The sequence below is a fragment of the Tamandua tetradactyla genome, chromosome 6 (genome assembly GCF_023851605.1).
Source record: "Tamandua tetradactyla isolate mTamTet1 chromosome 6, mTamTet1.pri, whole genome shotgun sequence".
NCBI lineage: Eukaryota > Metazoa > Chordata > Mammalia > Pilosa > Myrmecophagidae > Tamandua > Tamandua tetradactyla.
In genome coordinates, this window is record NC_135332.1 from 50,838,964 (window position 1) to 50,865,125 (window position 26,162).

The window sequence follows — 26,162 nt, forward strand, 5'->3', positions numbered from 1 at the left end:
AACTTTTTTTTAATTGTGAAAAATAACATATATACAAAAAAGCAATATATTTCAAAACACACTGCAAGAATTAGTTGTAGAACAGGTTTCAGGGTTTGGTATGGGTTACGTCACAATTTTAATTTTTTACTCCTAGCTGCTCCAAGACCCTGCAGACTAAAAAAAATATCAATATAATGATTCAGCAATCATACTCATCTATTATATTTTATCTTCTCTGTTATAACTCCACCTTCTCCTTTGAGCTTTCTCCCAATCTTTAGGGGCATTTGGGCTGAGCCCATTCTAACTTTTTCATGTTGATAATATTGAATAGGGGGATGGAACTAGTTGATGTTCTGGAGAGGTTGGCCCCTCTAGGTTTCAGAACTTATCTGGCCTAATAACCCATCTGGAGGTTGTAGGTTTCTGGAAATTAATCATAGTGCATTTAATTTTATAGAATCCCGGGTAATGCCCTAGGTGTTCTTTAGGTTTGGTGGGAATGTTTTGGTTGGGGGTTGGCAAACTATGATAAATAGCAATGTCTAGCTGAAGCTTGTGTAAGAGTATCCACCAGAGTAGCCTCTGGACTGTATTTGATCTTTCTCAGCCACTGATACCTTAATTGTTACACTTCTTTCCCCCTTTTTGGTCAGGAAGGAATTGTCAATCCCACAGTGCCAGGACCAGGCTCATCCCTGGGAATCATTTCCCACATTGCTAGGGAGACTTTCACCCCTGGATGTCATGTCCCGTGTAGCGCAGAGGGTATGATTTCACTTTCAGGAAATTCTTTTTTACTATCCTCTTTTCCACTCCCATTTTCTCATTCCGCATTAGTGCTGAAGTTTCTCTCTAACCCCTTACTCTACTGAATACAAACCTCCCAATGCTCAGCTTTCCCCTCCCTGCTTGCCTTCATTCCTGCTTTTCAGTTCTGTACCACAGAAACTTGAGAGCCAGGTTGGTAAGACAACCTGAAGGTGAGCCGGGAAAGACAAAATTCCTCTTGGTTGATAGTTTGGGTGATAATATATCTATGTTAATACATTTCGTATCAGTCTTTCTTGAGTCTGTCTCAGTGACCTCTTGATTGATTCAGATTATTCCTAAATGTTTTCAGTATATATTTACATCTTTTACATAGGGGAATTACGCTTTGATTCTTCCTATCTTTCCCATCTGTGCCTACCTTTCATGCTGTATCAGTTTGGATAGCTTCAGTTGCAAGTTACACGAGACCCAATTCCAACTGTCTTAAACAATAAAGGGGAATCATTGGCTAATATAACTGAACGGGTGCATAGGCTTGGTTTGTTTCAAAGGGCGGGCTTCCTAATCTCTTCTCTGCCGTTTGTGACACCTTATTTTAAGGCTGTTTAATCTTACACACCATCTGGAGGGAGTAGGAAGACCGCTTCCTCAACTTATTTCAGTAGTACACACAAGCTTATCTTCCAGAGGCAGCCAGATCTCCTTGCATGTCTCATTGACCTAAATTAGTTGATATGCCTACCTTTGAACCAATAATTTAGGCCAGGGATTGGATTGGTTAGTTTAGGTGGCTCCAGAGCCAGAGGTGGAATTAATTTTCCCTAAGTACAGGGTCAAGTAGAGGAAGCATGGGTACCAGAATGACAATAGGGATGGTTATTAAGAGAAGGGGATGTGATATCGGGGAGAAAATGACATCTTTCACTTTTTCTCCATGTACTGACTACAATGTGTTATTGCAAAAAAACAAAAAACAAAAAAACAAACAAAAAACCCCAAAACAAACACTGAAGTTGAAGTTAGGAGATGAGGCTCTATACTTTAACTCTGGAAATATCTCTGTGCTGTAGTTTCTACTTTTATAAATTGGCAATAATATAATTGTTTTCCTTATAGGACTGGTGTAAAGCCTGATTGATATAGTCATGTGAAAACACATATTAATTTTAAAAATGTTTAAAGAGCACAAGGTACATATGTGACTCTGTGCTAGGTGCTGAGAATAAAAACAGGAATGAGATCTAGTATTTGTCTTCATAGTCCAGTGGGGGGGAAACACACAAATAAACAGGAATTTAAACTACTATGCACTGACTGCAATGAGAGGTAGAGTATAATAGACGCACAGACACCTGCCGTCTAATCCAACCTGGGACAACGTCAGTGGTAGAAGGTGTCAGGGAAGGCTTATTTTTTGTTTGTTTGTATCCAAATTTAGTTTTATAAGAAAAAAGAACACAATTGCAAGAGAAAAAGGGACACTTGTGGGTGGCTCAGACGAAACATGTAATCATCTTTACTGAGGAGAGGATAAACAACAATTTGCTGGATTCTTTAAATCAGTAAATCAGGGATTCAGATGCAAACGATCAGAAGAGGGGACTGTCCCTACTCCAAAGCCACATACACATAATAGGATTCTGGATCCCAGGGTGAGTCTGGGAGGTGGAACCCTGTGAAAGGCAGCTGTGACAGGGTGTGTCAGACACCAGACTCTGGGCAGGCCTCGCTCCCTTCCTAGAATCTGGGCAAGCAGTTGGCTCAGCCGAACTCTGGTGGAAGCAGAGTGGGGGCTGGGGCCTGCTGAAGAGCCAGTCTCACAGCGTTTGGAGGGAAATTCATGCCGGCCCTGGCCCTTGCCCTTGCCCCCAAAGTTGTGCACCTGATGGATGAGCTGCTGCTCGACGGTGGCAATGATGTTTATATCATCTAGGATGTGGACATAATGGACATTACGGCCTGTCACAAAGAGGTCATCCTGCTCGACCTGATGCCCCCAATCGTCCGGGTAGGTGACCTGGGCCAGGTGGATGTTCATGAAAGCATCAGTGTTGTCTATGCGTCCGCGAGCCACACTCTGGTCCAGCAGGTCCACAGTGGTCACCTCGCCCTGGAGGCCCTGCAGCACGAAGATCAGGCCGTTCTCAGAGATGGTCTGCTCCTTCACCGAGTGGCTCACGGCCATTCTGCCACACTGGCTGGCTGCTTGTGCACGGGAATCTTGACACTCTCCTTGTTCAGGCTGCCACCGAAACTAGCGGGTGCCTAGCTGGGACGCCTCAGCCCATGCCAGACTGACCAAGAAGCCATGACAACGACAGGCCACCCTACCTTTCCGGGGCATGGAGAGTGCTGGTGAAGGCTTCTTGCATAGGGTGAACCTCAAGACTCTTAAGAAAGTTGAATCTTAAGATTTCTCTTAGGTTGGCCACATGGGATTCTCTCCTTTCCCTCCCAAACCTCATCAAAATAACAGTAAAGGAATTAAAACCTAATTAAGGACAACTAGAACAAGAGATGTCACAAAGGAGTGCATGAGGGTTTCATAGATTTTTGGAAGATAGAAAGTAGACAGGGGAGTAGTGCTTGCCCAGATTACTGAAGGAAGTTACATCCCAAAATTCAGAATTGGCCCACCTTCTCTACAGACACTTGAGAAATTCAGTTAGGAGGTCCCCTATATTTTCCTGACTATTTTTTATTGTTGTACTTTATTTCATCAAGGTGAAGTAAAAATTTGAAAGTAAATAGAGGAGTTAACATTATTTTAAAAAGAGATCATTTTTTTTCAAGGTGAGGAGGCATTGCCCAAAACATTAAGGAAAGAGATGGCCAACATACATATCAATAAGTATATTGGTCTGATAATATATAGAATCTTTGTCATCTATGCAGATTACTCAGATGCTTAAAAACTTTTTATAGCTTCTCACTAAGAGCAAACAAATAATCCAAGAAAACATTGTCATTTTAACAGAGTGAAAATCAAATTCTTGTTTTGCATGAAGATCCATCTGATAAGAAAACTATTAAAAATCTTATAAAACTATAAAAATCTTAGCCAACCTTAACCACAACCAATAAAATTCACTTCCAACAAGACTTCTACAATTTTTCATATCCATTCATTGTGTCCTACACATTCCTGTTTCTCATTCTGCAACAATCAGTTATTTTACGTTAGCCTGACTACTTTTTTTTTTTAATTTTTATTGATACAACGTAGAAGCACATACATTCTTTTTTTTTCACATACATTCTTAACATACAAACATTACATACATGGTATACAATCAATAGCTCACAATAACATCACATAGTTGTATACTCATCACCATGATCATTTTTTAGGACATTTGCATCAACTCCAGAAAAAGAAATAAAAAGAAAAAAGAAAAAACTCATACATACCATACCCCTAACCCCTCCCTCTCATTGGCCACCTATCCAATATATATATTTTTTAATTTTAACATTTGTTCCCTCTAATATTTATATATTTTTAATCCACATGTTTTACACATCTGTCCATACCGTAGATAAAAGAAGCATCAGACACAAGGTATTCACAATCACACAGTCACATTGCAAAAGCTATTATCATTATACTATCATCTTAAAGAAACATGGCTACTGGAACACAGCTCTACAGCTTCAGGCACTTCCCCCTAGCCTAATACACTTTAATCTAAAAAGGGGATATCTATATAATGTGTAAGAATAACCTCCAGGATAACCTCTCGACTCTGAAATCTTTCAGCCACTGACACTTTATTTTATCTCATTTCTCTCTTCCTCTTTTCGGTCAAGAGGACTTTCTCAACCCCTTGATGTTGAGTCCCAGATCATTCTAGGATTTCTGTCCCTCATTGCCAGGGAGGTTTACACCCCTGGGAATCATGTCCCACGTAGAGAGTGGGAGGGCGGTGAGTTTACTTGCCGTGTTGTCTGAGAGAGAGATAGGCCACGTCTGAGCCACAAAAGAGGTTCTTTGGGGGTAAGTCTTGGGCCTAATTTGAAGCATAGCCTGACTACCTTCTAAAATTGCAATCTTTCCCCTGGCATTCATTTCCTTATCCCACTTCCTGCTCTATTTTCTCCTCAGCATTTACCCTTACCTATCCTACCATATATTTTACTTATTTATCAATTTTATTATATGTCCCTTCAATCAGAATGTAAACTGCAAGAGGTTAGGGATTTTTATCTGTTTTGTTCATGCTGCTTCCCGGTGTCTAAACAGTGCCTGGCATATAGTAGGAACTCCACGCTATTTATGGAATGATGGACTACCACAGATGGTGACACTGAGGTATGGGATTGAAAAAGGAGGGTATTAGTTAAAATCAGAGTGACATCTTCCAGTTCCAGAGTTCTATAACATGCAGTTAGGTGACCTCTTCAAATAGCCCCTACCCAACTGCAAGATATACAACTCTTCCACAGTTCTTGAAACTGGAGGATAAACTGAATGGTCCCAGAGAAAGATCACCTCATATTGACAGTTGGGAGGCCCCTGTGAAGAGGCAGCAGACTCCCCAGACCCACAACCCCCAGGACCAGAAAACTATTGGATTAATGCCTGGCAAAGCAGGGGGCCTCTGGACCCTCCTCTAGCCCTAAGTGCCAGAATCTGTTGATTCTTTGGTATTTTGACCTACCTTTCATTGATTATTTTGACTCTCCTCTTGGGCAGCAGGTAATAGATATATAGAAACAAAATAAAATAGAAAAAAAAAGAGGAGGTACTTATCAATTCCAGGAAAAGAAAAAAACTTGGAGGCGAAAGTAAATCACTTGGATCAGTTGTAAACAATATTTACATCATCACAAAATGCAAAATTGATGATTGAGTTAGTAAAAAATTGCCATATAAATATAATAGAAGGGGGGAAGGAGAGAAAGTGTGAAGGGTGTGGTATAAGAGAATTTAATTCTCAGTCACCACAACAGGAAATTAATGAATATGTTTAATGTAGTTAAATCAAGAAATAGCTGTACAAACATATTATATATTAAAAAATAAGTTATTTATATTGTGAAGTGTTGAAATTGGTTGTCTATGGGAAAGAGACCCAGGTTGTGAAATAGCTATATTTTTATGTTTTTTAAAATGTTCTTTGATGTTTTTAACAAAGTGTAGGCATTACTTTGTTAAAAATGAAAAATAATTAAAGTAGGGTTTATGAAAAAAATAGGAAAGATACTCTAAATGACACGAACAAACTGTAAACTCTAAGTTGCTATACAAACATGGAACCCATTTAATTTAAAATTGATAAATACCATGAGTTCCTAAATGAGGGTTGTGTAAAATACTAATTACATATCTAGAAACAAACTCAGTGCATATGATAACAACTCAAGGCAGTACAAATGCATAACATTCAAGAAGGATAAAAAGCCTATAGACATAACCTATAACTTACTTTGAGATGTTTATCCTAGGGAGACATTACACGTGTGTTTAGGGGACCTAGACAAAAATATTCATTCACTCACTGCTTGAGTAACAGAAAATTAGAGACAACCCAAATGTCCATCTCTAAGGAAATACATAATTAAAACGTGGTGCATAGTTGGATAGAAAACTCAGGAATGAAAGGGAATAGATGAGATTTGTTCTAGTTTGCTAGCTGCCAGAATACAATATACCAGAAACGGAATGGCTTTTAAAAAGGGGTATTTAATAAGTTGCTTGTTTAAGTTCTAAGGCCGAGAAAATGTACCAATTAAAACAACTCTATAGAAGTGTCCAATCTAAGGCATCCAGGAAAAGATACCTTGGTTCAAGAAGGCCGATGAAGTTCAGGGTTTCTCTCTCAAGTGGAAGGGCACATGGTGAGCACAGTCAGGGCTTCTCTCTAGGCTGGAAGGGCACATGGTGAACATGGCATCATCTGCTAGCTTTCTCTCCTGGCTTCGGGTTTCTTTTTCATTTATTTATTTATTTATTCATTTATTTATTAATTAAAAAAATTAACTAACAACATTTAGAAATCATTCCATTCTACATATGCAATCAGTAATTCTTAATATCATCACATAGATGTATGATCATCATTTCTTAGTACATTTGCATCGATTTAGAAAAAGAAATAGCAAGACAACAGAAAAAGAAATAAAATGATAATATAGAGAAAAAATAAAAATAAAAAATACAAAAAATATATATAAAAAAACAAACAAAAAAAAACTATAGCTCAGATGCAGCTTCATTCAGTATTTTAACATAATTACATTACAATTAGGTAGTATTGTGCTGTACATTTTTGCATTTTTGTATCTAGTCCTGTTGCACAGTCTGTATCCCTTGAAGCTCCCCGGGAGGCGTTGTCCTTCTTCATCTCCAAAGGTCGCTGGCTTGTGGACTCTGCTTTGTGGTGCTGCAGCATTCTCTGCTCTCTCTGAATCTCCATTCTCCAAAATGTTTCCTCTTTTATAGGACTCCAGCAAACCAATCAAGACCTACCCAAATGGGTGGAGACATGTTGTCACCTAATCCAGTTTAACAAACACTCTTGACTAAATCACATCATCCAGGGAGATGATCTGATTACAGATTCAAACATACAGTACCAAATAGGGATTATTCTACCTTTATGAAATGGGATTTTGATTAAAATATGGCTTTTCTAGGGGGCATACTTCCGTTCAAACCAGCACAAGGTCTACATGAATCATGAACAGCTCTTGAAAACAATGTTGAGTAAAAAAAACAAGCAAATGAGTGATATCTACAGTGACACCATTTATTTATAATTTTTTTGTACATAAAAACAAAAGTAAAGATTTCCTATGGATACATATGTGTATGGAAAGCTATGAAAAAGATTGCAGCAGTACACACCAAATAAATAATAGTGGCCACCTCTGGGAGAAAGGGAGAAGATCAAGTTCAGGGGTAAAAGTCAAAGGAAATTTTTAGGTTTTTTTCCTGTAATTTTCTCATTTATTTTTCTTGTTCTTTTTTGGGACAATGTTCATATACTCCCTGAGTTATAAAACATATATAACAAGGGAACAGAACAGTACATTAAACATTAAACATTATTTTTAAAACATTAACATTAAGCAAAACATTAAAGAAACAGAACAGAGCATTAAAGCAGTAGTGTTTCTCCTCCTGAAAAATCTTATTCAGAGCTAATTTTCAAAGAAAACGTAATTACCATTAATTTCATTAGGGAAACATTTGTATGTGCTCTTACCACACAAATTACCTCCCACTTCTGATAAGACAGCAACAAAGACCCTAAAAGATGGTCACAAATACTTCAGTAGTTAAAAACACTTTGCATAACACTGGAACAGGTGGCTTCCCATCATTACTTGATTATGTCCTTTCTCTCTGTCGGCTCCTACACACTTGATTCAGTTTTTACATACCCGTCAGTTAAAAACTTATGCTTTCCAACAAACATTCATTATGTTTATGTAATTGCAACTTTCACGTAAAAGAAAAAAAGACTAAACAAATCCATAAAAACAATGGAAATGAAAACAAGGTTATCATTACTACTAACAGCAAAACACTGGTATCCTGCTTGGACTCCTACACTGCTCAGAGGACGAAATCCACAGGGAAAACAAGTCTTCTTAGCCAAATTCGGGGTATAAACGTAAAGCCAAAATCTCGGACCCCAAATGGGCTTATCTCGAGGTATGACTCACGCCAAATAATTAACATATACTGGGTGATAGGAATATAGTAATTGTTACTTCTTTAACAAAATTTCCACTTTAAAAAAGGATCCGGCCTGGAGCGTCAAGAGTCTAGGGTTTTAGTTTTATCGCCGACTAGGTGATCCAAGTCAAATCAAGTCCTTACATGTGAAATTGGACTTTAAGTCACGAGAAATTCGAATCTTTAAAATTCCGGTTGACATTAAATTCCTCGGTACTAAGATCCTGCTTCGGGCCAGTTCGCCAAGAGAAGCATTTTGGCTCCTTTGGCTCACCGTCCGTTCAGATCTCGGGAAGCAACACTAAGCTCCGCCCCCCGCGCGCCGGACGGCGCGAAAACCCAATTGACTAGAACTCCTGCTAAACCTTTCAGGACTGATCTGCGTTCGGTCAGCTTTCCCCGCCCGGACCCTTCTAGCCTTGAAGACTCACCCTAGAGCGCCCGCCTAGGAGGCACTCGGCGCTCACTGGCCGCGCCCCAGGGGTCTCGCCGTCCGCGCCTTTTCTTCCCCTCTTCCCGCGTTCGACTCGGCCAAGCTCGGCCCGGGCTCCGCGCGCTCTTCGGCGGGTGGGCGCAGGGAAATCCGAGACGGACCGGGAGACCCAGCTCGGCTCTCCTCCTGGAGCAGGCCGCCCCCATGGCCTCCAGGCAGGCCAGTCCGGTTCGCGAATGCTCCTAGGAACCGGGATACTGGGAAGCAGGGAGCATGGTAGGGGTCCTTGCCATGGCGGCGGCGGCTGCTCCCCCTCCAGTGAAGGACTACGAGATTGAGGTGCGGTCGAGTGTCTGTCGAGTTCCTTTCTCCGGCTGTTGGGGTTGGGTGGGTGGAAGGTGATCCCGACTTTGCAACTCTGAGGCGGAAGGGAAGGACATGGTGAGACCCCCAAGTTATGATCTTGTGCCTAGACTGTGTCTCTTTTTAGAGTTGTCTTGACAAACATTGCGGTTGTGCGATGTTTGGGGGGTCACGGTAAATCTGGATTTAGAATGATGATTCGGCCAGTTACCAGAGCCTGACATGTTCGTGGAACATGATGTTTTGGACTTGTGACATGTCATGGGGTAGCCGAGAGACAGGTTCTGGTTTCATGATATAGAGCCATAGGACTTTAGCGATGAAAAGGATTTTAAAGTTCACCTAGCCTATCCTTCTGTCTATTTTAGGAATGCCACTTAGTGTCAGTACTGGAATTAAACAAGGTGCTTAATAAAAAAATCAGTTTCTCCTGGCCCTAGTTCTTATGCTACAATTAGAAATTCAGTGTGGCATACTGACATTTCATGATTTTGTCAAGTTTTAGTGAAGTGCACTAAGCATTCATTATAAAGAGAGTCTAGTGCCGCTTAAGTAGTGGGCTAGCATCTTAAGGTAAACAGTTGCTATATTTTTACGTCTTTTCATCTCAGGTTAGCATTCTAACTGAAATATGTGTCCTGGTGTCCTCTAAGTGAGCCGAGATGTATGCACTTTTTTTTAGGCTTTTTTTTTTTTTTTTTTTTTTTTTGCATGGGTAGTAACCGGGAATCGAGCCCCGGTCTCCGGCTTGGCTGGCAAGAACTGCCTGCTGAGCCACGGTGGCCCGCCCTAAAATGTATACACTTTTAACCGCGACCATTTCTTTTTTCTCGGAGTTGGGTGCCCTTTTTCCCCCTCTTTTTGTTTTTATTTAATTATTATTATTTTTTGGAGTTGAGTGACTTTTGTATGCTTGAAAATAGTTATGCTGATACTAGCTACTAATTAGCTAAATCAAGGCAGTTCTCAGCTGGTCTCAGGTTTTGTGATGGTCTTTTGGTAGTTGAATTACACAGTTTTTGATTTGTGTGTGGTCAGTTTTATCAATCTTTTCCTTATGTTTTCTGCTTTTGGTAGCCTGCTTAGAGAGCTTGTATAATTATAATGACACTTACTTTTGTATGGTAAGGGTAAGGGCTTTATAAATATTATTGCTTAATATTGCTTAATATCAACCCTGTGATGGAGTCCACAAAGGAGAAGAAGGTTAAAAAGTTTAATTTGGTACAGTGTTAATAATGGTGGATCTGGGTATCTTGAAGGGTGGGGGTATGTTGGAGTTCTCTTATTGGTTTTGTATTATTTTTGCACCTGTCCTATAAGTTTGAAATTATTTCAAAATAAAGAAGTTTAAGGGAAGGAAAGGAAAAACTCTTTAAAAACAGCAGGTTTAATTTGATTAAGGTCACACCCAGTAGATGTCAGAGCTGACAGCTGGTAGATCTGACCCCACAGGCTGTAGTATAGTGCCTCTAATATTGTCTCAGGATTGTATCTATACTCATCAGTATTTTCTTCTAGTGTATTTATGATTTCATTGTAACAAATACGGTTTTAGTTTGTCTGATCTTATTTTGTTTCAGGTTAGAAATTTGTCCCAATACTATTAACTGTGTCTTTTTCCACTAACTTGATTGCTATTAGTATCATATATTAAGGTCTTAAATATTTACTTTATTTTATATATAGCAAATATATTATACGGTTTCTGAGTTTTTTAACCCATTCCATTAAAATATCTGCCTGTATCAGCACTACACTTTTAATCTTGATAGCTGTATAATACAATTAAGTTTCCAGAAGTATAATTCTCCTATTCATTACCTCTTAAGAATTTCCTTGTTATTTTGATAAGTTTATTCTAACAAACAGAGAAGAGAGAATTAAAGAAAAAACCAATGGAACTTTTTGTACCCAATAAGTTGATATCTATTTTCTATCATAATAAAATTTGTTTATAATATATAGAAATATATATATAGATTACTAACTTATGATCAACAAAAAAGATAGTCATGTCTAACATTATAGTAATCTTTATGCTGTGAGTGTAATCACTAATGTAGAAGGAAGATAGTGGTTGTTTTAATAGCAAATTAAAATAACAGACTTGTAGTAAGTGTTCTTCTGGTGATGTTACTATATTTTCTGTTTGATTAGTAAATATTGTGGGATCCTGGGCTTGTTCATCATGTTCTTGTTTTTTTTTTTTTTTTTTAAGTACAGCCAGGATAATGTGTTTAACTAAAACTTACCTAGATAAAAGTTAAAAAGGGATGGAACAAACATTTGTATTGTCCCTATCATGTGTCAGACTTGACATATTTTATCTAATACATTCATTTTAAGTTCTGTAAAATTGGTGATGCTATTCATGGTTCATAGAGTAAACAGAAGCTGTGAGAGATTGATACATTTACTCATAAATACAGTGACCTTGGAATTTTTTTTTTTAGTGTGAACATTTTATATAATGAAAAATACACTTATAAATTATAAGCGTACAACTCATTGGGCACTGGAATTTAAATATAGGTTTAACTTCAAATCTCGTGTTCCTTACCATTTATCAAGTTTGTCACTAAAGAGCCTTCATTTCTTTATTCAATTACTTAAAATATTAGGTCGATGTTTAAAGTTTGTATTTTGTATTACTTGCTTGAAATACGTGTCTTTTTCTTCTTTTATGTCTATAGCCATGTAAAAAGCGAAGGAAAGATGAGGACAGATCTTCCTGCAAAACAATTATAAAATATTTATCACCCATAGGGAAGACTGGAGATAGGGTCTTCTCTCCACCAAAATCCAACAATATTCTGGATTATTTTAGAAAGACCTCACCAACACATGAGAAGACAGAATCGGTGAAACAGTGTAAGATAAAGTCATCTGAACTGATGCCTGCTGACAGTGGCAAAGATTGCAAAACACCTTTGAAAATGTTCTCAAATGTAGAGTTTAAGAAGAGAGGAAAGAGAGTTAATTTATCTCATCAACTAAATAATATGAAACTTGAAAATGAATCTCCAGTTGAAATTAATAATAATAATAAAGAAGATTCAAGGCTAAGCAATGATTTTGCAGAAAGCAGTACTTCTGTTTTACTCTACCAAAAACATGTAGCGATACTTGCAGAAAGTTTTCAAGATATCAAAAGCCAGTCAAGCACTATGACCTCCAAAAAAAATTATGAGAAAATAAATCCTAAACAAGGCACCACAAAAACTGATTGCAAAAAAATGAGAAAAAGGAAGCACAAAGATGTAAAAGATCTGTCTGAAAGTTTTCCCTTGGCAAAAGAACCAAATCTCCTTAAAAAAGATGGTAAACATAATAAACAGATAATGTCTTCCTTAGCTAATGAAATCAGGAGTATGGCAAATGAAGGAAATCCTGGAGATAATGTAACTGAAACAGCACAACTAAAAGATAGTATAGTAACTGTCTCATATGAGGAATTTTTAAAAAGTCACAAGGAAAAGAAAGTGGAACAGATATCAGACTCTACAATGTCAGTTTGTGTTCCTTCTGAAACTGTTGAAGAAATAGTCAAAAGTGATTGTCTAAGTGATACAGAAACCTGTGACAGTTCCCAGCAGGTACTCTTTAAGACAGTAACTGTTCTTGCACAAGTTCATTCTATACCTCCCAAAAAGACAGTGAAAATACCTCAAATTTTCTTAAAACAAAAGCAAATTGAAATGGAAAATAGTCTATCTGATCCTGAGAGTGAACAGACAAATCAGAAAAGAAAATCTAATGTTGTTATACAGGAGGAGGAATTAGAATTGGCAGTGTTAGAAGCTGGAAATTCTGAAGCTGTAAAACCAAAATGCACTCCAGAAGAAAGACAGCAATTTATGAAAGCATTTAGGCAGCCAGCATCTGATGCACCTAAAAATGGAGCTAAAAAATCTTCTGATAAGCAGAAAGACCTTAATGAAAAATCTTTAAACGAGGAAGGAAAAGACAGTAATTCTAAAAAAGTCATGGAAAATTCTAACATCCAAATGGTTTCAAATAATGACAGTTCACAGCGATACCCTCCTAAAAGAAGTTTTCCTAAAGAGAAAAGTAAAAAGCTAAAGAAAAAGGGTAAGAAAACATTAGACACTGAGGCTACTCCAGTTGAAAAAAGAGAGGGAAAAACTCAAAAGAAAGAAACATTTTCCTTAAAAGCTAAGCAAAATCAAAATAGGGTTAGAAGGAGTTTAAGACAAAAGGAAACAGAAGTTTTCAAAAGCAGCACCTTATTTAAGAATGAAAGTCTTGTTTGTGAAGATATAGCAAATGATGACCCTTTAAAGATTTCCTCTCTATGTAACAATAGTAAATCGTCAAGAAAGACCAGCACACCAGTTAAAAATGTCAAAGTTTTACATTCTCAAGCTGAACCTGAAGGCAGTTTGGTAAATGTTTCTACACCCAGAGCAACCAGAAGATCTGTAAGGAGTAGCAGCACACCTACGACAGTGATCATTAGCAATTTTGACTCTAAAGATGGACAGGATAATACTCCAGTAAAGGCTTCCTCTCCAAAAGCAGCCAATTTCTCGGGAAGGCATAACTTATATACAGCAGAATTAATAACAGTACCCTCTGATTCAGAAAGCCCTATTAGGTAAAAGTTTGTTTTTGTCCTCTAGTATTCTGCATGTAACAGTAGCTTGGAAGGAAAATACTTCGAGTATCAGAGCATATTTTTTTCTAGAACATAACTGAATTATTTAGTAAGAGAAGAATGGGGCTTCAAAAATGCTCCTTGTTTTCCACATTTAATTTAGTCAGGCATAATTTCAGAAAAGTTCTAGATGTGTTTTAGATTAGTTCCAAACCCTTATTCAGCATCGTTGCTAATCTATAGCAAGTTTCAAAAGTTTTTATATAGAACTTTATTTCTTGGGTTAACTGAGCAATAACACTGAATTATAGTTGTGTGTTGTTCTGGCTAATGGAAGACTGCTCATTGGAGCTAATTTTCTGTAAAGTTTATGATTTTTTAAGTGAAAAGTTTTATTTTTTTCTAATAGTTTACGTTAAGTTTGGCTTATTTTTGAATTAGTGGTTTGAAACTGATGGGAGGTTTTTTTACTTCTTCCAAATTTAGTCCTAAAATTGAAGCCCTAGTTGATTCTTTTCCATGTGTAATTGAGAATCTTGCACATTATAATCATGAAAATGTTCCTTAACACCTTTTCTTTTTTCAGGATGAAATTCACCAGAATTAGTACTCCCAAAAAATGTAAGAAAAAATCTAAGAAAAGACCTAAGAAATCTGAAGTGCCTGATGGAGATTTTACTTCTCATACTAGAAAGGTAAAATTGAAATATAAAAGTCCTATAAGTGGTGTCCTATATCCTATAACCTTAAAAACAAAACAAAACTATTAGAAATAATAAGCCAAAAGAAGATTTACGTATTTCATAGTAATAGTAAATTATTTTTAATATTATTCTATTCTTCTAGTTAATTAAGATTTTCTCAAGATGTGTTATTGTAAAGTAAAAGTACAATATAATTTACTTAGAAAAAGCTTTCTTTGTGAGAGTTAGATTCCAATAGTTTTTTCCTAAGACTGCCTATAGGTCATGATTAGAGTTTTGGTTCATTTCTGTAGATAAGAGGCTCAGAAGCAGGATTTCTCAACCTTGGTACTTAACACTTTGGGCTGGATAATTCTTTGTGGTGGTGGGCTGTCCTGTTTTGTTTTGTTTTTTGTAGGATGTTTAGTAGTATCCCTGGCCTATAGAGATACCAGGAGTAGCCATACTCCCCAAGATCAAAAATGTCTCTAGATGTTGTCAAATATCCTTGGGTAGGGGGAGCAAAATCACCCCTGATTGAAAACTACCTTTTCTAAAGGGAAAGGTGGGATATATAAAAGAAGAATTTAGTTGCTTTTACAAAATAGCTACTTGTCTCCACCATGAAAGAATCATTTGATTCTCTCTCTAGCATTTATAGATACACGAATGTGTGTTTTTAAAAGACTGCTGAGGTATTCTAATATAATCCTTGAATGAAAACCACTGCTACAGAAATTTCTCTCTTTCATTTTTATTTAACAGCTATCATTTTTTTTAACTGCTTTCAAGTTCCAGGCACTGTGCTTAGTTTTTAAATCATTACTCTCATAACGTAGATATTATTTAGTCCTGTTTTATAGATGAAGAAAACTGTAGTTCATGGGTTGAGAAAGCATGCAGATTATGTATAACTGGGAAGTGACTTTCCCAGAGTCACTATAAGTTGTTAGAAAGATGGTTCTTAGACTGCTGGAAAGCTCTCTGGAATACAGAGGGTGATACTACCAGCTAAAGGTTAAAGTCTCTGAGATGAGCTGTATCCCATATGTTTTATTCTTCCTAATTTCATTCCAGAGGATGACTTCGACTTTACTATCAGGAATACTGTGCCTTGGTTTGCTGCATGTACTGCTTAGAATTGTAATTCAGTGATGTTTTCCAGTGAGATAAATCTCAAAATTAAATGTATCCAAATGGGGATACCTTACCCAAATTTACGTATGTCAGTCATTTTATCTTGTTCTGTTGGTCTATGAACCTCTTACCACAGATCTTTATTGTCATTTGAAACCTTATTCAGGATTGTTTACTAGCTCTAGAGAGAATCTCAATAATTTTCTGAGATGCATTTTTCAAGGTTCCTCGAGAATGAGGAAATAAACTGGTTATCCTAAATGCCTCATATTCATTCTTTTTTTTTTTACATGGGCAGGCACCAGGAATCGAACCTGGGTCCTCTGGCATGGCAGGCAAGCATCCTTGCCTGCTGAGCCACCGTGGCCCGCCCCTAAATGCCTCATATTCATAACAGCTCTTGCAACAGAGATACTTACAGAACAACTTTCAGAATGACTTTGGGTTCATTCTTTCATGCATTATCTTAGTTTGCTTAAAAACAAAATTACTCGTCTTATAGTCCTGAAGGATAGAAGTCTGAAATCAATATGTCAACAGGTCATGCTTCAGTCAAAGTCCCTAGGGTTCTTGCAGTGGCTGGTAATCCATGATGTCCCTTGGCTTGTGACGTAACTTAGTCTCTGCCCCTGGCACATAACCTTGTTTCTCTCTGTCTCCCGTTTACCTGTGTGCAAATTTCTTCTCCTAATGAGGTTGCCAGTCATTGAATTAGAACTCACCCTAATCGAGTTTGGTCTCATCTTAACTAATAAGATCTTCAAAGGTCCTGTTTACAAATAGGTTCACAGTCATAGGACTAAAGGTTAGGACTTGAATATATCTTTTTGGGGGCCACAAACCATCCTTTATATAAAGTTTCAAGTGAGGGTCAAATTTAAAAGGGTCAAATTCATCTAGAAGGTCTTCATTCCCAACCCATCCTATTTATTCAAGTTGATTGTCCAATGACTTCCAACATAAACTTTTAAAATATCTCTTATAACATAGACTCCTTTGAAAATATGAATGCTATTGACCCTCTCCCTAGAGAAAATTTTGTGCACAAAATTTATCGGCAGATTTCACTGGTTCATGCCTTCCCTTATGACCTATCATTGGTCTGTCGGTTAAGAATTGCTGATGTACCTCATCAAGGGATCTTGCTTTCCTTGTAATCTGTGGACTCCTATAGATCTGTACCTTTAGTTCTTAGAATATATGCATTTCTACTACCAATCTATTCCATTAGTTACAAGCTTTGTCTTCACTGTCTCTATGAAACCTTCTCTAATCACCTTTATTAAAACTGGTTACCAATAGTTTCTTTTTAGTTGGATTGTAAACTCTAAGAAAGCATGAGTTACAATTTTACAGTATTTTCTTCATGCTACCTTATGCTCTGATGTCCCTCAGGGAGGGTGAGAATTGTAAAAAATCATATATTGCTTAATTTTCTATTTTAAGCTATTTGGGGAGAACAATTCAAAATACTTCATAAGAGATTTTCATACCTTTGACATCATAGTTTCTGAAGAGTCATTGCCTGCCATTTCAGCAGTTTTACCCCTAACAAGCAGACTCTACACATTTTGGTCTAACACATGTAAAATTTCAAGCATTGATTTTGGATTGATAGATAGTACTGACCAGTATCAATTTTTAAACTTCACCATGAGTTTCAGTAGAGTCCATCTTCAGTAGTATACTTCATTAGTGTTATAGTAAATATCTGTCTGACATATTTCTACTTTGTTGTGAAAAGTAGCTACACAAACCTACATGGTTTGCCGTCTTTGGTTATTTATCCTTTCTTTGAGCTTTCTTATGTATGAACATAAAAAGAGGAAAAGAATCTTTGTCCAAATAATGTAGTTTTAAAACTTTGTATCATAAAGACATGCTTAGAATTGCTGTTTTAATGCTTTCTGAAAGACAAATGAAAGACAATGATAAAAAATTGTCTTTGTTCCTGTTTGTAAAGTACTTTGCCTAAATTTGGTGAATAAAATCAAATAATAGGGTGTGTGACGATGGCTCAGTGGCAGAATTCTCGCCTGCCATCCCGGAGACTTGGGTTTGATTCCTGATGCCTGCCCATGACAAAAAAAAAAAAAAAAAAATCAAATAATAGATGCCATGAAGATGATGGGGAAATAGCAACAATTCTAACCTATGCTGTTCTGCAGACATCCTTCTAGGTGTTTTTCACACATGTACATACTTAGTTTATCATGATAAATTTCAAGTAAGAAATAAAGGCAAAACAAGTATAATGATCCAGTTTAATTAAAGTTCCCTGGTAAAAGTTGACTAACCATTTATTTGTCTTTTATGTAATGTGATTTATGGTTATTTTTTCTATTGTTACATATAAAATGTCTACTAGTGATCTAATTTAACTTTTGTAATCTTTGTCTAGGCAATTAATGCTTCAAAAAATATATCAAAAGCAAAACAATTAATTGAAAAAGCAAAAGCTTTACACATTAATAGGTCTAAGGTTACTGAAGAAATATCAGTACCTTTAAGGCGTTCCTCTAGACATCAGGCACATCCTGAAAGCAAGAAACTGTCAGAAGCAGAAGTAAGTACTACAGATATTTATTGATATAAATTCTGTCCTATTCTGTTCAGAGAGAGAGAGGGAAACCATTGTAAAATTATATAATCTAGCATTGTAAGATAACCTCGAGATGGTAGAAAAGAATATCATTTACAGTTCTGTTTAAAAGCCTTTGGTATCTTTTTGCCTTTAGAAAACAGTTTGAATCTTTATCAAGTTATTCAGAATCCTTCATAAACGAAATTAGCTTTTCCCTCTCCTCAAAACAACCTCATGCACATACTCTTTGCTCTAGTCACACTAAATTATTCATTTCTCCCTGGACAAGTGATGTAATTTTCACTTTTCATTTAATAGCTTTTCCACTTGAAATATCCATTCTGGGTACTCTTTCTTAAATGAGAATTGTTATTCAACCCTTAAGTTCCTACGAAGTGTCACAGCCTCCTCATAGAAGTTATACTGATGCCTTCAGGCCAAATAGTTTCCTTCCCTAAATGTACTTTCATGGGTTTTTTTGTATTTTAAATATTGCCCTCATAGTACTATATTTTAACTAGCTAAGCTGCCTATCCATGAACTAGCCCTTTCTCTGTCCCCTAAACCCTGAATTATCTGGAGGACAATCTTGAATTTTGTCTGTGTATTCCCGGCACCTGCTACATTGCCTGATTTATGGTAGATGCTCAATAAATGTATTCTAATCATATGAAAATAGTGGACTTCATCTAATATATTTTCAAGGATATATAGTTCTAAAAGGAAGATAGCCAGAATTTCAATATCTTGGTTGTACTGATTCTTTTATCTGAAATGCAGTCTACTGGTTTCACTTTTAAAACAGTTCATGGTTAGAATAAACTCAGTCTTTGGTATCATATCAACTTGTACAGTATAAGCATAGACTGTCATTCAGATAGTCTAAGTGATAAGTCTGTGCTCATATTTGTGTTTTCTGTTTCTATCAGATCATGTGTCATTGGAATTGTATGGAGTTGCTAATTTAATTGTGTTGTCTATGGCTCTATCACTAATCTTTTTGATAATTTTTTTTGGCATGAAATTATATATACTTTTTAAATGTTTTCCCTTTATTTTAGGATTCTGTAATAATAATAGATTCAAGTCCTACTTCTTTAAAGCATCCTGAGAAAAGTCAAACAAAACTTAAGTGTTTGAATAATGTAATAAGAAAAAGCCTCAATATATCTCCCCAAAATGTACCTGGTAAGTAGGTTTAATAACATTTAGGATGAAATATGAATGTGTTAGTGGGATTTTAGTGTTCTGAATGCATTGTAAGATAGCGTTGAGATGTTAGAAAAGAATATAATTTACATTTCTGCTTTAAAAGCCTTTGGTGTCTTTTTGCCTTTAGAAAAAGTCTGAATCCTTATCAAGTTATTCAGAATCCTTCATAAATGAAATTAGCTTTTCCCTCTCCTCAAAACAACCCTATACACATGCTCTTTGCTCTAGTCACATTAAATTATTCATTTAGTCTCTTATTTCATAAACTGAAATTTTTAGTTGTATTAAATATTATTTCTATTTTAATAAGTGAAGTTATGGTATAGGGAAGAGTTTTAAAAAGGGAGACCGAGTTACATTTTAATTTATTGCTTTTCTTTGTATTTATCACTTAAATTGACGGTTCCCAAATCTGTCTGACTATCAAAAACATCTGGGTAAATTTTCTATATTTTATATCTTTACGTCCTTCCATGGACATATTGAACAAGAATCTCCAAAGGTGGGCTATGGAAATCTGTAGTTAAAAAAAATGTCTCCCAGGAGATTCTGATCTTGCTGGGTTGAAGGATCAGATCATTATATAGGAATTTTTTAAATTAAAAAAAAAGTTAATTTAAAAAACAAAAAAAAATGTTATTTTTATTTCTCTATTATAACAGTTATAAGTTTGCAGAAAAATAATGCAGAAATAACAGATCCCATGTAAATTCTACACACAAGCATACAGTTCACCTATTAATATTTTATTAGTGTGTTACCTTTGTTACATGATGAAATGTTATTATAATTATACTATTAACTGTAGTCCATAATTTACATTAGGGTTTACTCTTTGTGTTGTACAGTTCTATGCTTTTTTGTTTTTAAATTGTTTTTATTCTGGTAACATATAGAAGCTAAAATTTCCCATTTTAACCACTTTCAGATATACAATTCAGTAGCGTTAATTACATTCACAGTGTTGTGCTACTCTAAGCACCATCCATTGCAAAACTTCATATCAAACAGAAACTCTATACCAGTTAAGCATTAACTCCTCATTCGCCATACCACCTCAGCCCCTGCTAACCTGTGTATTCTAGTTTCTGACTATGAATTTGCATATTCTGATTATTTAATGTCAGTGAGATCATATAGTGTTTGTCCAGGAAATATAATTTTGAAAGTAGCTGGAGGTGGTAAACTGTTTTTTTCAGTAGCACACCTTTAGTTTATTGACTTATGTAGAAAGATAATAGGTCTTAAAAAGTCAGAACAGTAAAAGAATATGCCAAAGGGTATTTCTGTTTCTAGAAGTCTACACAAATATGCGAAAGGGAATAGGTCATTATTTTTTTGCATCTGGGTAAACATTTTTAATAACTGTAAATTTTATTGAGAGATATTCATATACCATATAATTCACCCAAAATATATAATCAGTGCCTCACAGTATTATCAATTAGTTGTTCAGTCATCATCATGTGATTTTAGACCATTTTCATTGCTCCAAAAAGAACAATTACAGACAAAACCCCAAAACCCTCCATACCCCTTATTCCCCCGTTTATTGACCCCTAATATTGGAGTGGCACACTCGTTACTGTTAATGAGAGAATATTAAGATCTCACTGTTAACTACAGTCCATAGCTTACGATACTTTCCCCCCATTCCACTCTATCATTAACTCTTTGTAGAAGAACTTAATTATATTTATGGTGTTAAACTGAGCATGGTGGTAAAGATTTATATTAATCTAAATTTTTGTTTTTCTAAGGAAAAATGAAAGTTGCTCCTTTATTTCTTTCCAAAAAAGCTCAAAAGACAGCTGCTCCTGTCCTTGGTTTTGAAGAAAGCAGGTCAGTCCAATATATATTTTAAGATATCAAAATATTTTATGGGATGGATTTTGTATTTATTTCTTTACTTTGATGAGAAAATAAGTAAATTATCATTTGAAATCTTAATAAGTTCATTTTAAGATGATAATATTGACAGTGCTATAGCTGCTATTTTTTATTTTGAAATAGTTTCAAATTTACATGACAGTTGCAAAAATAATACAAACCCACATACTTCTATCCCCCAGAAACCTATGTCCAATTTTAACACTTTGCCACCTTTGCCATATTATTCTTTGTATCATTTTTCTGTCTATCTCTCTACTGTTTACCTATCTTCTGAATATTTGAGAGCGGGTTGCATACATCATACTCCTTGAATACTTAATACTTCCATGTACATTTCCTAAGAATAAGGATATTCACTTATACAATCATCTTAAGTGCAGTTATCAAGTTCAAGAAATATAACATTGATAGAACCCTTACATTTATATTCCAATTTTTCCTTATGTCCTAATAGTGTCCTTTTGAGTATTTTCTCCTCTATTCTTAGATCCCATCCAAGATTATCTCTTTAGTATCGTTCTTTCTTTCTTTTTTAATTGTGGAAACATATGCAACATGAATCTTCCTGTGCCATTCCTTTCCAAATATACCATTCAGTGGGATTAATCACATTCAGTGTTGTCTCCTCAACAGTGTCCATTACTAGAATTTTTCCTTTATCCCAAGCATGAACCCTCTGCTCATTTTGCATTAACTCCCCATTGCTTCTGCCCTCCATTCCTGATAACATGTGTTCTAGTTTCTGTCTCTGAGTTTGTATAGTCTCTGATATATATTTTTTTGTGTGTTGTTATCATGGGGCTTAAATTTAACAAGAAATATAATTTCCTGTTAAACAATCTCATTTCCTTTGAAGCCAACTTCAATATCATACATAAACTGTGTTCCTATATCCCTCCAGACCCCAACTTTAGTTCTTGTTACAAGTTACATATTTATACATTATGAATCCAAGACTATTTATTTATCATTACATTTTATGCATTCACCTTTTAGATCCTGTAGGAAGTAAAAAATGGAGTTACAAATAAAAAATACAACACATTCTGGTATTTATATTTACCCATGTCATTATTTTTACTGGCTTCAGTCAATTGCCTGCCATCCTTTCCTTTCGACCTATAGAACTCCCTTTAGCATTTCTTGTAGGACTGGTCCAGTAACAAAGCCCTTCAGGTTGTGTTTATCTGGGAGTATCTTAATCCCTCCCTCATTTTTGAAAGACAATTTTGCCAGAATTCTTGGTTAGCCATGTTTTTGCTTTCAGCATTTTGAATATTTCTTCCCATTGCCTTCTTACCGTCATGGTTTCCAATGAAATATAGACTTTTTTTTGCATGGACTGGCACCAGAAATTGAACCCGGGTCTCTGGCATGGGCAGGTGAGAACTCTGCCTGCTGAGCTACCATGGCCCACCTGAGATAGAGACATTTAATTTTTTTTAAATTTATTTTATTTATTAAACATACCAACATTACAAACATAAACATTCTTACCATATGATCATTTCATTCTATATATATAATCACTAATTCACAGTATCATCATATAGTTGTATATTCACCATCATGATCATTTCTTAGAACATTTGCATCTATTCAGAAAAAGAAATAAAAAGAAAACAGAAAAAATTCATACATACCATACACCTTACCCCTCCCTTTCATTGATCCCTAGCATTTCAATCTACTAAATTTATTCTAACATTTGTTCCCCCATTATTTATTTTTAATCCATGTGTTTTACTCGTCTGTTGATTATGTAGATAAAAGAAGTATCAGACACAAGGTTTTCACAATCACACAGTCACATTGCGAAAGCTATATCGTTATACAATCATCTTCCAGAAACATGGCTACTGGAACAGAGCTCTACATTTTCAGGCAGTTCCCTCCAGCCTCTCTATTACACCTTAACTAAAAAGGTGATAACTATTTAATGTGTTAGAATAACCTCCAGGATGACCTCTTGACTGTTTGGAATCTCTCAGCCATTGACACTTTGTCTCATTTCTCTCTTCTCCCTTTTGGTCCAGAAGGTTTTTTTAATCCCTTGATGCTGAGCCCCAGCTCATTCTAGGATTTCTGTCCCATGTTGCTGGGGAGGTTTATACCCCTGGGAGTGATGTCCCTCATAGAGAGGGGGAGCGTGGTGAGTTTGTTTCCTGTGTTGGCTGAGAGATAGACCACACTTGAGCAACAACAAAAGAGGTTCTCTGGGGGTGACTCTTAGGCCGAATTTTAAGTAGGCTTAGCCTATCCTTTGTGGGGTTAAATTTCATATGAACAAACCCCGAGATTGGAGGCTCAGCCTGTTGATTTGGTTTTCCCCACTGCTTGTGAGAATTTCAAGAATTCTCCACTTGGGGAAGTTGAATTTCCCCCTTTCTCACCCTTCCCTCAAGGGAACTTTGCAAATACTTTTTTATTCACTTAGACATTTAATTTTATTAGGGTTCCCATGTACATAACACCTTGCTTCTTTCTTGCAGCTTTTAGCATTCTCTGTTTATCTTTGACATTCAACAGTTTGATTACTGTGGGTCTGTTTGGATTTATCCTTTTGGGGGTTTGGGAATCTTGTATATATATATATTCATCACTTTTGTTAAATTTGACAAGTTTTCAGCCATTATTTCTTTGAATAGTCTCTGCTCCTTTTTTCATCTCCTTCTGGAATTTCCACAACGTGTATATAGGTACACTTGATGATGTCCCACAGATTCCTCAGTCTCTCACTTTTCTTCATTCTTTATTCTTTCTGCTCCTTAGAGTAGATGATTTCAATTGTCTGTCTTCACATTCATTGGTTCTTTCTTCTGCCAGCTCCAGTCTGCTGTTGAACTGTGCTTAGGGAATTCGAAATTTCTAGTTACTATAATTCTTTAACTCTTTTTGGTTCCTTTTTATAATTTCCATCTGTATTTGTATTCTCTGTGTTCCTCTGTTGTTTTCCTGATTTCCTTTAGTACTTTGTCTGTGTTTTCCTTTAGCGCTTTGAGTGTGCTTAGGATCATTTTTTGAAGTTTTTCTGGACTGTCCCAAGTCTGATCCTCCTCATTGATGGTTAATAAAGCTTAGTCTTCTCCTTTGCCTGGATTATCACTTCTTGTTTCTCCTTATGTTTTTGTAATTTTTAGTGAAACCTGGATATTTTGATATTTTAATGTGTTATTCTGGAATTTAGATTCTGAAGCATCTGTTCCTTAAGCTTGAATCCACTTAGTATATGACAGTTTTCCTTCAATTCCAGGACCCAATATCAAAAAAAAGAGAATGAGAAGGAAAAAGAAAATACTGTTCCTAGTCCTCATAGATTGACCTGTGCAAGTGCTCTCTATCAGAGTTTATCCCATACAGTGAATTTAGAGAATAATTCTAAGCCAAAGTGCAAGGGCCTCACTGGTCCTTTCTGCTCATGTGTCTTTTCTTGGGAATGTACGTATGGCTCTAGGAATTCCCGTTTACAAGGTTCTGAATGTTCCCTCTTCCTTAGGAAACAGTTCCTCAAGGTCTGGACTTATATCCTATAGCCAGCAATCCCTTGCCTCTGGCAGCCACTTGATTGTTTTCACAAGGGTTCTGTAAGATAGCTCTCTGAGCTGTTTTCTATACACAGGGCAAGTTCTGTGACAGAAAATGCCTCAGGCCACCACCAGATAGATTGAGTCAGATATATATGCTCCTTATGTACATGAGAATTACTCTCCTCCCTCTGAACTTGGACTAGGGGAATCTGCACTGGGAGAGCAGGCTGGTTCCGCTCTGACTGGGTGAAGAGTGGGGGAGGGACCAGCTAGTGTACCACTGAGATCCTTCTGCTATTAAGTAGCTCTTTGTCTTGATTTGGCACTCACCCTTTTACTGCAGTTTTTTAGCTATTTTCTAGAGTTTTGTGAAAAATGTTTCTGCCAGTTCTTACCAGTTGTTCAGAGTTTGTTCAGGGATGGAACCCTGAAGCTTCTTGCTCCATCATCTTGTTTAGGACAAGTTACTACTACTGCTATTTGAAGATCTTGTTTTTCTGTAAAAACTTTGTGTGCAGCTCTTGGCAAAATAGCAAAATAATAAACAAACATGCAAACAAAAAAACAAAGTACCTACTATGAATTTCATTCATGCAGTGCATTTTTAATTAACTACTATAATGTCAGGCACCATTTTGGTATAGGAATATTATGGGAACAAAACAAGACTGACTCTTTCCCTGACTTCATAGAGCTTACTTTCTAGAGAGGAAAAATAATCTATGATAAAGCATTATTCAAACCAACAGATGAAAAATTGCATTGTGCTAAGCAGAGGTATATAATTCTATATAAGTTCATAAGAGAATTGGTCAAGGAAGCCTTTCTTGAAACTTGAACTGAAATTTGGAGGATAAGTACAAGTTGACTGGAGAAGTAAAATTGTTCCCTCCAAGGGTAACAGTCTGTGCAAAGACTGTGTATAGTTGGAAGGAGCATGGTAAACACAAAAGACTGAAAGGATGCCTTGGTGACATGAGTAGAGATAGCAAAGGTGAATAGAATGTGAAATTAAGCTAGCAATGTGAATGTCTGACATTGTGGGATCTTATAAACCATGTTAAAGAATTTTGTCATTACTCTAAGAGCAATGAGAACCTATCAAAGAATTTTAAGCATTGGTGTGAGTATAAATGGATTTGGAGTTTGAAAGTCTAATGTAACTGCAGAATTAATCTGCCTTTTGTATAAAGAGTAGATTGGAATACGGATTAGAGTGGATGCAGGAATCCAGATGATGGAGGTGTGGGCAAGGGTGTTGGAGAT

At 36.3% G+C, this 26,162-nt stretch overlaps 2 protein-coding genes across 2 annotated transcripts in view; one reads left to right on the forward strand and one right to left on the reverse strand.

Moving 5' to 3' along the window:
• Positions 1-2,323: 2,323 nt before the first annotated feature.
• Positions 2,324-2,941, reverse strand: LOC143686651 (U7 snRNA-associated Sm-like protein LSm10). Its single transcript, XM_077163274.1, has one exon. It carries the CDS (start codon positions 2,939-2,941, stop codon positions 2,324-2,326), a length of 618 nt encoding a protein of 205 aa, XP_077019389.1.
• A 5,824-nt stretch (positions 2,942-8,765) lies between these two features.
• ATAD5 (ATPase family AAA domain containing 5) overlaps positions 8,766-26,162 on the forward strand; it is a 70,765-nt gene continuing 53,368 nt past the window's right edge. Inside the window, exons 1-6 of the mRNA XM_077165271.1 lie at positions 8,766-9,215; positions 11,936-13,860; positions 14,447-14,555; positions 18,082-18,246; positions 19,326-19,452; positions 21,237-21,318. Of these exons, the coding sequence (XP_077021386.1) occupies positions 9,150-9,215; positions 11,936-13,860; positions 14,447-14,555; positions 18,082-18,246; positions 19,326-19,452; positions 21,237-21,318 (2,474 nt within the window). The 5' untranslated portion in view covers positions 8,766-9,149. The remainder of the gene's footprint in view (positions 9,216-11,935; positions 13,861-14,446; positions 14,556-18,081; positions 18,247-19,325; positions 19,453-21,236; positions 21,319-26,162) is intronic.

Bases quoted from the DNA above. Each gene is read 5' to 3' on its own strand.
- LOC143686651 (XM_077163274.1), bottom strand. From the start codon at position 2,941: ATGGCCGTGAGCCACTCGGTGAAGGAGCAGACCATCTCTGAGAACGGC.